Here is a 17,575-nt window from a genome sequence, read left to right as displayed (position 1 = left end):
GATTTAAATTAAAAATGAATAACAGAAAGATATTTGGAAAATCTGCAGATACTTGGAAACCAGTAACACACTTCTAAATAACCTACAGATTAAAGAATTAATGAAAATGAAAGTTAGAATGTGTTTTGTATAAATGAAAATGAAAACATAGCATATAAAAATGTAGGGGATACAGTGAAAGCAATATTTAGAGGGAAATTTGTAATACTAAAATTACTAAACTGAAAGAGAAGAAAGGTCTCAAATCAATGACCCCACTTTACAAGTTAAGAAATTAGAATTTGAAAAAAAAAGAAATTAGAATTTGGAGAGCAAATTAAATTCAAATAAAGCAGGATAAAGGAAATAATAAAGATCAGAACAAAAATCAATGAAATAGACAACAGAAAAATAGAGAGAAAATCACTAAAACAACAGCTGGTTCTTTGGGAAGATCAATAAAATCAGTGGGTCTCTACCCAGATTGATTAGAAAAAAAGGAGAAGATACATATTTCCAAAAAAGGAATGAGAAAAGTGACATCACTAAAGATCTAGCAGACATTAAAAGGAGAGTCTGAGAATATTATAAATAATTTAGCAAACAATATTCTAAACAAATTTATGCCAATAAATTTGACAACTTAGACACAGTCTTTGAAAGACACAAAATGTGAAAGCTGTCTTCAGAGGTAACTGGAAATAGCCCTGTAAGTATTTTTTTTTTAAGAGAGAGAGCAAGTCTTCATGTCTATGTGGAGAGCTTGGTGGGGGGGTCAGAGAGAGAGAGAGAAAGAAAGAGAGAAAGTGAGCTCAAGCAGGCTCCACACTCAGTATGAGACTGGCACAGGGCTTGATCTCACGACCCTGAGATCATGACCTGAGCCAAAATCAAGAGTTGGTTGCTTAACTGTCGGAGCCACCCAGGAACCCCAGCCCTGTGAGTATTAAAGAAGCTGAATTTACAGTTAAGAATTTTTTCCACCAAGAAAACTGGCCCAAGCTGGCTTCACTGATAAATTCTGCCACATATTTAAGGAAGAAGGAATACCAATTCCACACAAACTCTTTTAGAACATTGAAAAGGAGACAATACTTGCAACTCATTCTTTGAAGCCAGTATTACTCAGATACCAAAACCAGACAAAGATACTACTAGAAAAGAAAACAATCGATATCGCTCATGAACACAGAAGCAAAATTTCTTAACCAAATGTTAGCTATCTGCAAAAAGGAAAATACACTGTGACCAAGTAGAGTTTATCGTAGGAATCCAAGGTTGGTTTAACATTCAACTAAATTAACATACCACCAAAGGGAAACCATATGATCATCTCAATAAATACAGAAAAAGTAGTTGATAACATCCAATCTCCATTCCTGATAAAAAGTCTCCATAATCTAGGAGTAAAAAGGAACTTTCTGAATCCTGCAAATGGCATCTGTGAAAAACCTACAGTTAAATGGTGAGAGACCGAATGTTTTTCCCCTAAGATTGGGATCAAGACAAGAATGTCCATTCTTGGAGCACCTGGGTGGCTCAGTTGGTTAAGTATCTGACTCTCGATTTCAGCTCAGGTCATGATCTTGGGTTGTGAGATTGAGTGCCAAATTGGGCTCCTGGCTCAGTGGGGAGTCTATTCGTCCCTCTCTCCCTCTCCCACTGCCCCTCCCCCCTTCTTTTGTGCTTTCTCTCAAATAAATAAAATCTTTAAAAATATTTAAAAAAAAAAGTCCATTCTCACTGTGGCTATTCACTGTAGCTACAGAATGGAGGTTCTAGCCAGTAGGGCTGAATTCAGCTGATTCAGACTGAAGAAATAAAGTTCTAAGTTCTGTGCACAAAAACAAATAAACAAGCAAACAAACAAGAGAACTTTCAGATAAGATGAAAAGACTTAGGATTTACTTTTTGAAAAGCTTCTTTGAAGACCATAAAAATTAAGGGTTTTCTATAGTCAGTTGTAACTTAAACCTATCTTTAAAATCAAAATACTTAAAATTATACTACAGGATTAAGGGCCAACACAATATCTCCTTTATCTCCTTTGAGATAAAACTGTAACTTAAATTCCTATATTCTGAATTAAAAAGAAAAACATTCCAGATTTAAACAGGTAAACAAAAAATGGCACACAAGTGGACAGGGAAAGATTAGAATTTGCTTTAAAATGTGCTAAAAGATGTTACTTAAGAGCAGTAGGGAAGTCATATTAGACAAATTATAGTTTTCAGAGAATAAAATTGTTAACCTCTTCATAAAGGAAAAAAAGCCTTATTTTTTTTTCTGGGGGGAATAAGTCCTTTGTGGTCTTTTTAGAAAGCTGCAGCTAGTTATGTTTTGCACATCATGTTTTTGGTTACCGGCATACATTTATTTCTGAGTAAACATTCAAGACATGGAAAAAATGGATTATAAAACTTCTACCACACTTTCTGTGGAAAAAGAAAGTTGGAATCACCATAATGTAGTAATGTTGGTATAATAGCTAGGAGTGTTCTGAAGAAAAGGGTAATTTCCCCCAAACAACTGTTGCATATATGATTGACCACGGAATATGCCAGAAGATGAAGGGAGCAGCCAATACCTGAGATATGGGACTGACAGTCCCTTAGTAGAGAGAAAACCAGAATTATTCAATTGGTTGAAATAAATTAATTCAAAATAATTGCAGAAGGGACCAGCCTCTTTCCCTTTTTAAAAATAAATAAATGCCAAAATAGATTTTTTTTAAAAAAGTTTCCTTTCTCCTTTTAGGGATATCGATCAGTATAAATTAGGCTAAAAGACTGTTCCTGATAAGATTCTTAGGAAGCCTATGTCAATTAAAAATGAAAATAAAATTTAATGATTTCTGTATCTTCCTGTCTCAGTAATCCTATTTATATTCTTTTCTTTCATACTCTTAAAATTCTTAAAATACTGAAGTGGTATTTTCCCCCATCATTTATCACATTGGTAATGAAGAGGTAAGTTTCAGCCCAAATTTATGAAGTCAGAATTATTGTAGTTTTTTTTTTTTTTTTTTTTTTTTGCATGAGCATTTTCTGCTTTTTTTCAGACCACTCACCTCCTCTTATCTGTGCCTATGTCTCTGTACTGTTTTGTTGTTATCCACTTAACCCCTGTCTTCCCTCAGGGAGCATTGTCTCATTCTCTTTCTTTATTTGTTCATTCAACAAGTACTTATTAAGCACCCAATGTGGGCCAAACAGGCACTTTTTTAGTGGCAAGAGATACAATTATATTCAAGATGGACAGAGAGATGTTTGGTATACTCGAATTTAGTCAGTCGTGTCTACTCTTACTTCTTTGCACACCATACTTTGTCTTTGTGTCTGTACACGAAATCAGTTTCAGGACAGTTGGTTCCTCTGGTGATCACTCAGACTTAAGGCAACGGACCACTGTCTTCACTATGAAACCACTGGCTGACCCGACAGCCACTTAAGAGCTAGAAAGCATGTGCCCAGAGGGACAACGGATATGCAGCCTTTTTTTTTTTTTTTTTTTAAACAGTAATCTTGGTATTATCAAGGCAACAGACTCCCTGGGGCAGATGTGGGCTTTCTTTCTTACTGGCTAGACATGTGACTTTGGCAAATCATTTTGGCTTCTTTGGGTCTTTGGGTCTTACTTTCCTTACCTACAAAAGAAAAATACTCAAGACTAATATTTTACTGAACACTTGTTATGGATAGGAAGTATCCTAAGCACTTTATACATTTTAATAATGTCATCTTTATAAAATGAACTTACACATTTCATGATCTCCATTTTTCAGGTGAGGAAAGTGAGACAGAGGCACATTAAGTTACCATCCAAGGTCATACAGCTATTTAGCAGCAATTGGGTTTTAGATCTAGTTAGTTTGACTGTAGGGCCCAAACTGTCAACCGTTATACTATATATTATCGATTCAGATGTAGGAGTCAGACTAGATAGTCTATCTATTACATTGTCTATTGTTAGTTGCAACAGGTTAGTGTAAAAATTAGGTTGAGAAGATGGGTTTATTTTTAGAATGGGATTGTGGAGACATGTCTAATGCTTGTGGCAACACAAAGGGTCTTAATTGGAAAAGTGGTTTATACTGAACAACATCTGTCTCCATGCATGGCCTAAACTTTCCCACTCCAGGGACTTTTCATTGTTTTACATTTTTAATCAACTATATTGAAGTATAGTTTACATAGGATAAAATATACCTATATTAAGAGTATATTTCTGAGTTTTGGCAAATATGCCTGTGTAACCACCACAACTATCAAAAGATTCCCGATGTCCCTTCTAAGTTAGTCCCCACCTCGACTTGGAGCCCTAGACCACTCTGGATCTGTTTTCTTTCTATTTTTAGAGAAAAGATATCATATAAGTATAATAATAGAGGAGTATGACTTTTTTTTTTTTTTTTTTTTTTAGTCTGCTCAGCATGATGTTTTGGGGATTTACCTATGTTACTGGGTATTTGCCTTTGCATTTGACATTTTCTCCAAGGCATAAACCCTTTCCAAAAATCCTGCCCATCCTTCAAGGACAGATGATATCTTTTGTTTTTGTTCTTACTTCAAATCTTAACCTGCATAGTATTACAGGGTTTCATCCTTACAGCAGGTGTATAAATAAGATCATGAGTCCTGAATTTTCCTAGTCAAAATTTGTACCTTGTCCATTAATAATCATATCTCTAAGTTATAGATAGCTTTAATGTTTCTTTCGGCATGTTGACTTTCAAGTTTTGCATTTGAACACCTAATTTTCTACATTAATACCTTGCATAACAGGGAAGTTTGAGTTGGAAACTATTTCATCCATAAAAGCAATGATAGGGAATCTTTAAATTGATAATCATTGACCACCAAAGAACAACATACATTACAAAATAATTTAGGTATTTCCCCCAGAGAGAAAACTCTTCTTTTAAAAATATATTTTTTTAAATTTATTTATTCATGAAAGACACACAGAGAGAGAAAGAGGCAGAGACACAGGCAGAGGGAGAAGCAGGCTCCATGCAGGAAGCCCGACATGGGACCTGAGTCTGGGACTCCAGGATCACACCCTGGGCCGAAGGCAGGTGCCAAACCACTGAGCCACCCGGGGATCCCCGAGAAAACTCTTCTTTTGAAATTTTAAAAGAAGGGTCTAAAAGTGCCATTAAAAAATATAAAATTTTTACTTCAGATTACAATCCAGTAAAATATACTTCTAAATTGTTTTACTTGGGGAGAAATATGAGGAAAGTAAGAATAAGTGAAAGTGAAGAAGAGGGAAAACAGCTAATGGAAAGACTTAAACATAGAAGATGATATACGGACAAAGAAACTGACAGGCTCATAAAGTTTTCTTTTCATAAAGAAAACTCAACACTGAGAAAAACATAGTAAGAGAGTGACAAGTACTTACAAATGCACAACTGAGATGGTCACATACTATCTTTTATGTGGTAATATTTCCATCTTGTGGCCTTTTAGGGTACTTCCTCCAAAGGATTTTAAAGTCAAACTGTTGTTGCTCATTTTAAGGATAAGTGGGAACCACCTCTCAGCACATACTCTAATGGTTAATTGAAATAAACCAAAGACCAGAGACTAGAAACCACTCCCCCCCCCAACTGTTGTCTAGGATCTCCAGATCTTACACATGGCATCACAGCCCAGAGGGAAAATGGGATGGGATGTACAAAGCACCTCATCTACACAGGGGTGAATGAGGGATGGTTTACACACATAAGGAGACTATTGTTTCTTGCCCACTTCCTGTACTAAGAGTGTTGGGAAGATCCAGGACCAATTCCTTTCTTTAACCTCAGCAATATTTTCTTATCTACCTTCCATCTCTTTTGGTTTTCACCCTAATTCCCCCCCTCTCCAAATCCCAATAGTACTGGCAATTCCTGGAAAGATCAATTGCATTTGACTACAGTTATCACCATGGTTCTGTCGTGATGCATACCTATGTTTTGACTAGTGAGTGGTTGGTGTACTGTGGGGGAAAGTAGGAAGCATGCCTTATGCACAATCATCCTGAGAAAAGGAAGAAGGTGGTTCTGTACTTACTTGTTCACATGATGTTCCATACAAATCTGATTGTTGCATGTAACACAGGCTTATATAATCAGAGCCTAGTGTACCTGGGCCAGAGTGATTGGTCCAAGGATGGGTTGTTGGGTTGAACACTTCTCTGCAAAGGACTCCAGTTGTCAGGTCAAATCAACTAGATTTCTATTCTTTCTTTCGTTTATTCTACACATACTCACGTGTCAGATGTTCTGAACACAGTGCTGAACAGTACAGTGGAGAAATCAGAGTGAAGAGAGAGTTGAGGAGCAGTGGAGAAGGACTTGGGGTCTCCAGGGTGGTCAGAAGGGAATTGTGTGTTGCGTGCTCATAAAGTATCTGTTAGTGATACCTTTAAGGCATATGAATGGATTGACACATTTTAGGGCGAGCAAAAGTCAACAAAAGAAAAAAAACTTGTGATTGACCCAATTAAACCAGAAGCTCAATTAATAAAAATCTATTTCAGCCAACTGAAGAGTTATGGAAGCTTAAGTTGGGTATTAAATAGCAAAAATGAGGAAGAAAGAGTGGTCATAAAAATGTGTGTGGGAGTATGACTTGAAAAGAGCTCTAGGAGAAAGTGGGTTTTGAGAAAGTTAAAACTTCATGGCAGGACAGTGGATACAGGTGACAAAAATGATGGCCTTTCAGGTGTGGGATATGATCTAAACAAAAATGCTATGCCAAAACCTCACAGATGCTTTGTGGAGAGGTGCCAGGCAGGTTGGCTTATAAGAGAATTGAGAGAAGGTGGGGGTCAAATTCCAGGCTGAGATACTTGGATTAGATTATATATACTTTATGGGTGATAAGGTTCCATGTAGGTCTTCATAATGAGAATGAATAATTGTCGGTCCAGTTCCTGAGAGAGACATGTCCAATATCTTAAATTCCAGAATGCCCACCAAACTGCCTGGGTTCCTGAGGCTTAAAGGAGACTTACAGCAAGTACATGGGGCATTTTGGCCAATGACCACATGTTATTCCTCCCTAGAGCTTCAACCCTATTTTCCTATCTGTCTCCTCTCCTGGATGAATTGTGCCAGACTGTGTGTGAGCCAGGAGGGCACACCTTAACCTATACTAGGGTCAGCTGAGGTGTCTGTGTGGTGGATGTTCGTTTCTGCTGCTTTGGTTCTTTCTTTTTTTCGCTTCTTTTGGTAATGGCATCCTGATTTCCCTTTAGGGATCCACTCCCTCTCTTACTCTTAGTCTATATAGTTTGAAAGGATTCCACTCCTAGCTTCAAGGATGGATATGTAATCCTGGACTGGTCAATCAATGTGATTTCTGGGACTTTGTTAAAAGATTCTGGGAGGTAAGAGCCCAACAGTAAAGATTTTATGAGCCTGAAGCTACTGTAGAGGCTAAAAACTGCAAACCCTCAGGGATAAGGAACAGAGATGGAGATGAAAGCATCTACTTGTATGGAATACTTCTATGACTTTCAGCATTATGAGCTACTAGTAACACTAGTTTCTTCTGTTTAAGCCAATTTGGTTTGGGTTTTCTACTATATGGAACTAAAAGTCCCAGTCTTAACTATAGCCTCCTTCTTGCAGCTTTTTCCCATATGCCAAGCTTTGGTCTTGACCCACTGGATCTTACCTCCTTGTTTGGAGAGGAGCTACTGAAGAACAAAATTGTCAAATTACACACTGGAAGCCTCTTTCCCCTTCAACCTCACCCTGGTCCTATAGGCTTTTCAAGAGCTGGCTGGAGTCTTCCTTTCGAGGGATGTGGAAGGGAAAGGAGGAAAGACAACAGTGTTTACTGAAAGATTGTCCTTTTATTCCTCCTTTTAAAAACGCCATTCCTTATCATCATGGCTCCTGAAGTCTTTTTTGTTTTTAATTGTCATTAGAACTCCTCTTTTTTTATTTTTGCCAGGGTGTAGGAAGGGGGTGGTACATTGCAAGTAAGGAAACTTTAAGTATCTCATGGAGGTGAGAAACTTTAGTCAACAGTGACACCTGAGTGAGATTTTCCCCACACAAAGGGCTAAGAAGTACTTGTGGCACTGGCACATTTTGCCACCCTAGACAGTCACTCTCGATCCCATGGGAGTCTCTAAAATGACTAACAACATAGACTGTACATTCTTTGTTTCTTGCTATCCTTTCCCAAGGGTCTGTGGTAGCTGGCTTCTACATACACAGTTGTTGTAGTTATCATTTTTAATTGAAATGATTGCTTAGAGGCATACTGAAATACTGCCGTAACAATCATCTATTTAGAGCTTGAGAATTTATAAATTGCTCTCATGTATGTCATCACATTCCATCTTCAAAAGAATCTTGGGTTGAAAGTAGGCTAGATATTAGGTCCACTTTATAGATGAAGAGACTGACTTCAAGCAGTAGCTTGCCAAAGATGATATAGCTAGTAAATGCAAGAGCTGAAGCTGGAGGCTGGGTCATTCAACTCATATTCAGGAACGTCCCCATCCCCTCCCCCTAATGAACATGCACTCCTGATAGGTCAGTCTGGAACTGAGGAAAATAAAAAAGAGTGTAGAACAAGGTTTCGTTGAAAAAAATCAAGGTACTATGCAAGACATGAACAGTTATGTAGGATTTAAGTCAGGTCAGACTTTTATCTTCAGAAGTTCTATGAAATGAAAAGATTATGATGTCTCTTTTACATGTAATTCAATTCAAAAATACAAAACAAGACTACTATAAAATGAGTGTAGGAACTCCACCTTCATCTAATTATTTTCTATGATAAACACTTCAGTGTTTCTTTTTGAAATATCCAATATCAAATCTTTTTAAGAAGAATTTTTTTCCTGTGCCCTTGATTTGCTTGTGTCCTAAGATTAGTTGGCTTATTGGGTGAATAATGATATGGTAAAAGTAGTGGCTAAACACAAGAACTCTTGTTGTATGCCCCTCAGTGTATGGAATATAGTGGGTGCTCAACAAATATTTGTTATAAGGGAACAATATCTGTAATTTAAACATTGTAAAAATACTCCACACAGTATTAAATCTGTTCCAGGATATTTAAAAACCTTTTGGGGTCATACTCTAGGTATTCTAAACCACTGGATTAAAGAACAGTTGAGCCAAGGGTTTAAACAGATAATCAAATTAAATGACTATCAATTTATCAAATATCTGAGTCAGATGCTCAGATATTTGAAAAGGCAATCTGAATCCAAAGCTACATATAGCAACACCATTTAGCTATTGCCTTTTTGAGATAACCACTTTATCTGTCTTGCCCGGATCCACCCAACTCTGCCTTAATACACAGTGAACTGCCATCTAAGTGAAGGATGTACCTGCCAAGCCTCAACCTTCTTAATATCAGCACAGGAACCGTTGGTGAAGAGCCCTCTCCCAGGTAAGCATGTATATATATCTTGCAGGGCATGAGCAATGGAATAGACTGCTAAGTAGACGTTGTAGGATATCCGTAAGTGTGTATAATCCATATAAGGGGTCTCCACACTACTGATGTTCTCATCTCCTGTGCAAAGAGGTCGGAAGGCAGTGGAGCTGTTGCTTATCCTGCCACCACCTTCTTCGTGGCCTCTCAGGAAAGTGTCCATGGATAAAGGCCCTTTAGCACCTTCTTGGAGGTGGCAGTTAAATGTTTCTTCCCAAAACTCCTTGGCAAAACCGTTGTGGACAGACTTTCTGGGATGGACTTTCTGCAGGAATTCCCGGAAACCTGGGATCTGCCCAGCCTTCAAAGCAAATCCAATGGTACCTCCAACCACATGGAAGTACTCGGGCATGGCAATCAAGGAAGAGCTGGCCCAGGCCTCACTGGCCAGCCAAATCCTTCCTGTGATATTTCGCCGGACGATCTCCTTGATGAGGGGTTCAAGGTCTGGGCCACTGGAGAAAACAACAATGACTTTGGCTGTGGAATTCTGGATCACCTCTACCACTTGCTGAATCTCTTCCTCATCAGAGTACTGGGAGATGAGTTCACTGAAGTCGATGCAGATGTCCCTCTCCTCTGCTTCCTCTCGGAACTTCTCAATCCCTGGCCGGCCGTAGTCATCATCAGCTGCAATGGTGCCCACCCAGTTCCAGCGGAAATACTCAATAATGTCTGCCATGGCAGTGGCCTGGTGTTCATCATTGGGGATGGTACGGAGGAAGGACTTGAACTGATTCTTATTGCTGAGGAGTCTGCTGGAGGAGGCATAGCTGACCTGGAAAGAACACAGGATGAATGAGTGAGTGAGATTCCAGTGAGTGAGGCTGTGTGGACGTGGTTTTTTGAGCATTCATTAATTTAATTTATCAAAACATGCTGTTCACTGCAGATGGGATGAAAGGGTGAAGACAGCCAGAACCTGTTCCTCTCCAGTGTGAGCACTCAACATCTGTCAGTCTTTGAGGGAACGTTCTAGTTCTCAGTGGGTGATTCTTCACAGTACAACCTTCAGAAATGGGTCTGGCTGTAAAGTCAACCCAACAATAGTAGAATCTACTTGTTCTTTCAAGGAGAGCCTTCTACACTGTTCCATAGTTGTTCCCAACTTCCCCTGTGCTGCCTCATTGGTTATATCTATGGACACATCTTTTTCCCGTTAGGTTCACGTTCTAACCTAAATGTTTTAGCTTCCCCTATACTATGACGAACACTTTGTCCATGACTCACTTCTGGAAGGAATCAGGTTCCCTATGGGTTATAAACCAAAGGTTCTTCAGAGAAGCCTGAAGGGTCCTCTTTCCTATTTTTGCCTAGTTTCTCTCTTCCAGTTTCCATTTATTCCCTCTCTTGGTAATGAAACAGCGTTTAATAGTTCTTGTTTTCCAGTTTTCTAGACAGATTTTAAAGGAAACACAGTTGAAAAAATTGGGGGGGGGATGTATTTTTAATATTTCTCACCAGTTAAAACAATTAGTTTTCTATGTTCAGCGTTTTAAAATGAATTTTCCAATGTATTCCTTCTTATCAATGAATAGTTTCTACATCAAAAACATGAAAGACATTGGTGTATGAAAGATCAGGGCCAGGGCACCAGGGTGGCTCAGTCAGTTGAGTGCCTGATTCTGGATTTCGGTTCAGGTCATGATATCAGGGTTGTGAGATCAAGCCCTGCATTTGGCTCTGTGCTGAGCATGGTGCCTGCTTCACATTCTCTCTCTCCCCCTTCCTCTCCCTCTGCCCTTCCCTTTCTACCACCTCTAGGCCAACTTTGCTAAAGAGCATGATTTTTCTGATAAAAGCTTTGATTTTGAAAGTTACAATATGAAATTGACTTTTTTCTTTTATCAGAATAAGCCCCTTGCTGTTATGAGAGTTCATGAGGTGTAGGTAGTTGATTAAGTAATTTGTTGAAATGTTATTGTTTTAACAGAGCTCTATTTGCAGACCCAGACAACAGGCTTCTGAATCATATTTTTGCAAATGAAAAACCTACTTGGGCATTTTGTAAATTCATCCATTATTGCTTACTACTTCTTTGGAAAAATGGGCTGAAAGCATTTTTAAAGGATTAAAGTTACACACATATATATCTACTATGGATATGTTTCTCTTAAAATGCATTTATAATAGTTGTCCAGTTAAAAAAAAAACAACTAGAAACATGGGGATAAATACTACCTCATTATCTGTCCTCCCAACCAACAAACAAAGCAGAACAAAACAAAAAACCCTTAAAAATACACAAAACTTTTGTTATTGTAAGAGGGAAGAATTTTATGAATGATTCAGAAAACTTCTAACCACAACTGTCCTGCTGGGCTGCTTATTCTGTCCACTTGATGGCATGAGTGGCATAAGAAATACCCCTGGGCCTTGCCCCTACCCTGCACAGCAGTGGCTGCCAACTCTGCTGCATATTAGGATTACCTTGGGAGCTTTCAAAACTGCCACCCAGACTGCATCTCATATCAATGAAAACAGGATCTCCGTTTCACTCATATGGGGAATATAAAAAATAATGAAAGGGATTATAAGGGGAAGGAGGGGAACTGAGTGGGAAAAATTAGAGAGGAAGACAAACCATGAGAGACTCCTAACTCTGGGAAACAAACAAAGGGTTGTGGTAGGGGAGGTGGGAGGGGGTGGGGGGTTGGGGATGGGGTGACTGGGTGTCCGGCACCAAGGAGGGCACTAGATGAGATGAGCACTGGTGTTATACTATATGTTGGCAAATCGAACTTAAATAAAAACAAATGAAAAACCAAACAAAACACCAGGATCTCCGGGGTAAGAGACCCAAACATCAGTATTTTTAAAGCTCCCCGTGTGATTCCAACTTGCAGTCACAGCAGAGAACCACTGCTGTAGATACACTCAACAATGTTTTGACTGAGAATTATTATAGCCTTCACAACACTTTTATAATTCGAATTTAGCTTAACCTTGTCTTTCATCCAAACCACAAAGAATCAAAACCTTTACTTTTGGTTCTTTATTTACTTGGTGGCAATTATATCTTGTGCCTCTTGGCTACAACAACTTACTTTAACAGTGTATTTAAAAAAAATACTGTACAATATGCCAAATTCATAAGATGCATATTTGCATATTGCCCAACACATTTACTGATAGGGGCATTGTTAGATCATCTTGCATAAAAGTTATAGAGCCAGGGCTTCCCCATGGGAAATACCTTTAATTCCCTGAAGTAAAGATTCGGGAAATGATGACAAGACTTTTTTAGTTGCCACATGCATATAAAACGATAATGTCTACCACCAAGGAAATGGAGACTCCCAACATATAAATGTGAATTTCTCAAAGGTGCTCCTACAAATTTGAAATATTAGACACTGAAAAAGATAAATTCAATTGTGATTCATAATTTAAAAATTGATATAAAGGATGTTCAAAATTGAGCCGATTCTCCCCTCAATGGACATTTAGGTTGTTTCCAATTTTTCACTATTATAAAAATGATGTCATATATCTATGAATATTAACATGAAAAAAGCTTTACTTCATAGGGGAAAAATATGCAACTTTGAACAAATGTTCATCAAAACACTTGTTTCAGTGAACTGTTTACTAGTATTTGAGACATCTCCTCACCTGGGTTGAATTCCTGCAGGATGGACACTATTGATTCATATATGCTCTATAAATATTTGTTGAATGAAACAGAATTTTTTCCATTTCTAGAACATGCAAGACAATGATTAAGTTCCTGTTCTGTGAGAAAGTATACTCCGCTTCCCCCTGAGCTAAACTTTCAACCAGAAGATAGGCAGACTTTTAAGGGAATAGGACTAGGGACAGATATTTTGAGTTGAAAGGTGGGGTTTACATCATATGGTTTCATTCCTTTTAGTAAAGTCAGAAGGACGGCCATTTATTAAATAAAGGAAGGGAGTGGAAAGTAAATGACTGAACACTTTGATAAAAAAGACAAAGTTCTATATACAGTATACTTAAAAGAATTTTGGAAGAGTTGTGAAGGTTTAGTTGACATGGTTGATGCTGGAGTCTCAGAAATCCCAAATGGTCATGATACAGTGCCCTGACTAATTTAAAGGTCTTTTATGCTAATGTAAAGCCAGAGGTAGGAAAACAGCAAGCTGTAGGGACACTGGGCATGGCAGTCCTTATGTCCTGATTCCTGTTTACACTGCTGCCCCATCTGAGAAGACCTGTGTACCTGGGGGATGTAGAAGAGGCCCAGCAGGTTTGCCACAGCCGTGGAGATGCCCGAGCCAGTTGCTCCCACCACAGCGATAGTAGAGGGGATATGCTCTGAGCAGTTGCAGAACTCGTCAAGGTTCAGAGAATCAATTTTATTCTGTGCCACAAAACTCAGAGTGGCCTCCAAGGCTTTAGAAACGGTGTTGCAAGTGTCAAATATTCTGTATCCCAGTGTCATGTTTGGAAGAAGGGCTGGGCTGCTGTTTATTTCCTCGATGGCAAATATCATTGCTTGTAACCAACGAAACCCGCGGAAATTGTACCTGGAAGAAAGAAGAAATGGAAGGAAATGGGAAGCTTTCTCATCAATCGCTTGAGGATGGGGACTGAGCAAGGCTGGGTTTGAATCATGGCTCTGTTACTCTTTGGTTTCGTGGTGTGTTCTTTGAGACTCAGACAATGGGGACAATGGTCAAGCATTGTAACATGGGGACAATGCTTACCTCATATGGTGGCTGTGAACCTGAGATAATTATGCAAAATTCTCAGCCTGGTGCCTTACATAGAAGGAGCAATGATAGCACAAAGGTTGTTATTAGAATAGAATGAATAATTTGTATCTGTTTCATCCAGCAAAGAGTTTGAAGTTGCTGATATGAAGTATTAAAAATAATACAGAGATTTTAAAAAAAGGATTAGGGAAAATATAAAGAAGATTAGGATTTTTAATAGGTGGGAGCCTAGAAGTAACTTCAGATTTGCAGAGTCACAAATTTAGATTATGACATTACTAGAGGTCAAAGGGGAAAGGGAAATGATAGATCTCATCTTTGTAAACTAACGAACATTTGTAGGAAGGCTGTTTTTGGGGGTTATTTCGGGGTGGTGGAGTGATGGGTTTTATAAATGGGCTTTTGGTTTATTTATATAATCTGTTATAAAAAATGAGCGTGCATTGCTTTCCAAAGAACATTATTTTAAATAAATATCAAGCAGATTAAACAAAGAGAAGTAGGGTTAGTGACTTAGTTTTCACTCTCCCAGGATCTGGCTCAGAGCGAGGACTAGGTAAGTGTGTTGAATCAGTGTGTCAGTCCCCAAAGGGGGAAATGTAATAACTCCACAGGCTTTTTCTTTATGTGGTAGGTTACTTGAACTCAATGACAGGAGGTAAGAAATACAATTTGCTATACTCCACTCTATTGTGTAGGTTTTTAACTTTTAATGTGTTTTCTCTTAGTCATTTTCTTTATCCATCACTTTTTTGTTTAGCTATTTGTTTTAACCCTGAAAAGTTAAGAGAGGTTATAGAATATTTCTTTACATAAAATACTTATCTGATTTTACTATCTTTCTTTAACATAACTTAAAATTATAGTATTTCGGGGCTTCTTGCTTGATCTTAGGAATATACGTAGCACATGTGCAATTCTGTTCAGTAGGGCACCTGTCCACATGGGATGTGTGAGGGGATATAATTAGCCTAACTGAAATTCTGTACTTAGTTTTCTGTATTCATGAGAAAAATGTAAAAATGTTATCTAATTTTCCAAATTCGAACATGAACGGAAATCGTTTTGTTGGAGCAATTAGTTTTCATTTTCATTTTCCAGCAATCAAGAAGAGCAGAAAAAGTGCCGGATCCCTTCCGAATGTTGCAAGTCTCAGAGAGAAAGTGGTATTTTCTCTTAGAAGTTGGGTAAAGACTTGGGGTACAGTCATGGTCTCTGATATCTTTGTGAAAGGAGGTGATACATGGTCCATTCTACTCTGCAGAAGTCAGATCTTGTTTGATGGAATTGTGCCTAATTCTAGATGCCATATTCTAGGAGAGTCGTGATAAATTAGGGAGCATTAGATGAAGGGCGATGAGAATGGTGAAGTGTCTGGAAATCATGTCATGAAGTAATTGTTCAGAAAACCAAGACTCAGGCCTGGAAAATAAGTGATTCAATGGGACATGTTAGCTGTCTTCCAATTGCTGAAGAGAGAGTTCAGTGAGAGACTTAGATTAATTCTGTGTTTTCTCCATTGGTGTTAGGTGTATTCTGTTTTGGGTAGGAGGATTTTGGCTTTTTAGAAGAAAGACCTCCAAAATATTGTGGGTTGCATTTTGAAGGTGCATGGGTTATGCCAACCACTGAGGTTTCTTTCGACCCTAAAATCCTTTTTTTGGAAAAAATGAGAGTGAGGCAGCCAACACTCAACACTCAACACTCAGCCAACACTCATGCAAAGGGATAAAACTGAAGACAGGAATGCCTATTAGGCAATAGTTGCAGAAATCCAACACTCAGCCAACACTCAACACTCAGAGCACTTAAGGTAAATGGGAGATTTTACTACTCAGATTTGCAAGACCTAAAACAAATTTCCTTCTAGGTACTTAGTCTTTCATTAGGCAACACTGCTGCCAGGTGAACAATGATGATTCAGTTACCATGTGACCAGACACATACTCCCAATAGGCCATGGATTCTTCTACTCAGTATCTTTGACATTTTACTTTTTGAAAAATTTCTTTTAAAAAGGGGAGTAGAATAATTTCAGCATGACTACCAATCACCATTTTTGAAAAGAGAGAACCAACTTTTTTTTTTTTTTTTTTTTTTTTTTTTTTTTGAGAGAGAACCAACTTTGAATAAATTACTTTGGGTTTGGTAGAGTTTTTCTACAACCACCAGAAGACAAGAGACCCTATGACTTGGGTCCTTTCCTTACCTGATACATTCCACAGACTCCGGCCTTGACTTTAGATCTTGATCTTTGGCTGCTACTCCAAAATGAATAGGAAAGAGCCCCCCAAGGATAATGTCCCCTTTCTTCTGGGCTCGTTGGTCAGGCCCATAGGCAGAAGTGCACCAGGTGATTGCCAAGAGGATCAAAGAGCAGCTGTGAAATGCCATAGTGATGCCTTCTCTCTTAGGGGGAGAGACAAGAGTGCTGGTGGTTTGGGGGTTGCTGGAACTTTCCCCCTTAGTGCAGTTCACTTCCTATAGTGGGGGCACATGTCTACAGAATGATTAATAACGGAATGGAAGCTGTGATGTTTGAATATCCATTTTTGCCTTTGCCATCGTAGACTAGTAAGGTGGGTGGTCCTTGAGTCTTTAGAAGCCACATTGTGTAAAGAGTGTCTGTGATGCTTTCTAAAAGAAAAGAGAGACAAAATGAATGAATTCAGCTAAGCCTAAGTCCCATCTTGTTATGATGACTGCATGCAACTGACATGGCTTAGAATTTCCATTTAGAGAGGCTGAGGAGTAGCAAGAGGGGAAGCCATGACTTAGAGTCTCATTTTTATAGCACTTCATGTAAGATACAGAAAACTTTACTTGCCCATATTGGAGAAGGACTGTGTTCAGTTGTGAGGCCACATTTTAAAGAGGTCATTGGTAAGCTAAGGCCTCTACTGATGCTGTTGTTGGATTTTAATCCATTCATTCTTCTGTGTGAATAATGCACAGAATTTTCTTAGTAGAAGCAGTTCCTTGCATTATTATAATATAAATGACATTTTATTCAGCGCCTATGTTCTTACAGAAATACAGAATGAGTCATATTTAAGTTTAAATCTGGCTTTAAATCAATCAAAAATGTCAAAAAAGGCCACCTAATCTATATTCGTCCCTTTTTTGTACCTTCTTATCACAGATCTCTGGCTTCAGTTTATAATATGACACTCTATAAACCTTTGAGGAATAGTTCTTATAAAGGATGCAGATAAATCAAAGGTCAGATTATGTTTAAAAGTTTCAACAGCTGGATCTAAGGAAAAGTCCTTCTGCTTTAGCACAATTATCCTAGTGGGAAATCTTTGTTCTTCTCACTCTACACCCTCTCACCCATTCTCTGGGTCAAGGTCAAATGTTGGGTAACCATACAGCTTCTCCTAAGGTTCAGGGCCAGCACTGAACTGTCATCTGGCCATCTCCACCTGGATGTCCCACACG

General features: G+C 38.5%; 1 protein-coding gene across 9 annotated transcripts in view; it reads right to left on the bottom strand.

The window, feature by feature from the left end:
- The window catches only part of CASR (calcium sensing receptor), a 92,048-nt gene that overhangs the window by 10,241 nt on the left and 64,232 nt on the right, over nucleotides 1-17,575 (bottom strand). For all 9 annotated transcript variants that reach the window (XM_025475536.3, XM_025475508.3, XM_025475547.3 and 6 more), the window contains 3 exons: nucleotides 16,344-16,771; nucleotides 13,639-13,945; nucleotides 9,331-10,215 (listed from right to left, as the gene is read on the bottom strand). In XM_025475536.3, the coding sequence (XP_025331321.1) occupies nucleotides 9,331-10,215; nucleotides 13,639-13,945; nucleotides 16,344-16,528 (1,377 nt within the window). In that variant the 5' untranslated portion in view covers nucleotides 16,529-16,771. The remainder of the gene's footprint in view (nucleotides 1-9,330; nucleotides 10,216-13,638; nucleotides 13,946-16,343; nucleotides 16,772-17,575) is intronic.

The sequence above is a fragment of the Canis lupus genome, chromosome 33 (genome assembly GCF_003254725.2).
Source record: "Canis lupus dingo isolate Sandy chromosome 33, ASM325472v2, whole genome shotgun sequence".
NCBI lineage: Eukaryota > Metazoa > Chordata > Mammalia > Carnivora > Canidae > Canis > Canis lupus.
The sequence above is the reverse complement of the archived record's forward strand: the minus strand, read 5'-3'. Positions and strand labels throughout refer to the sequence as shown.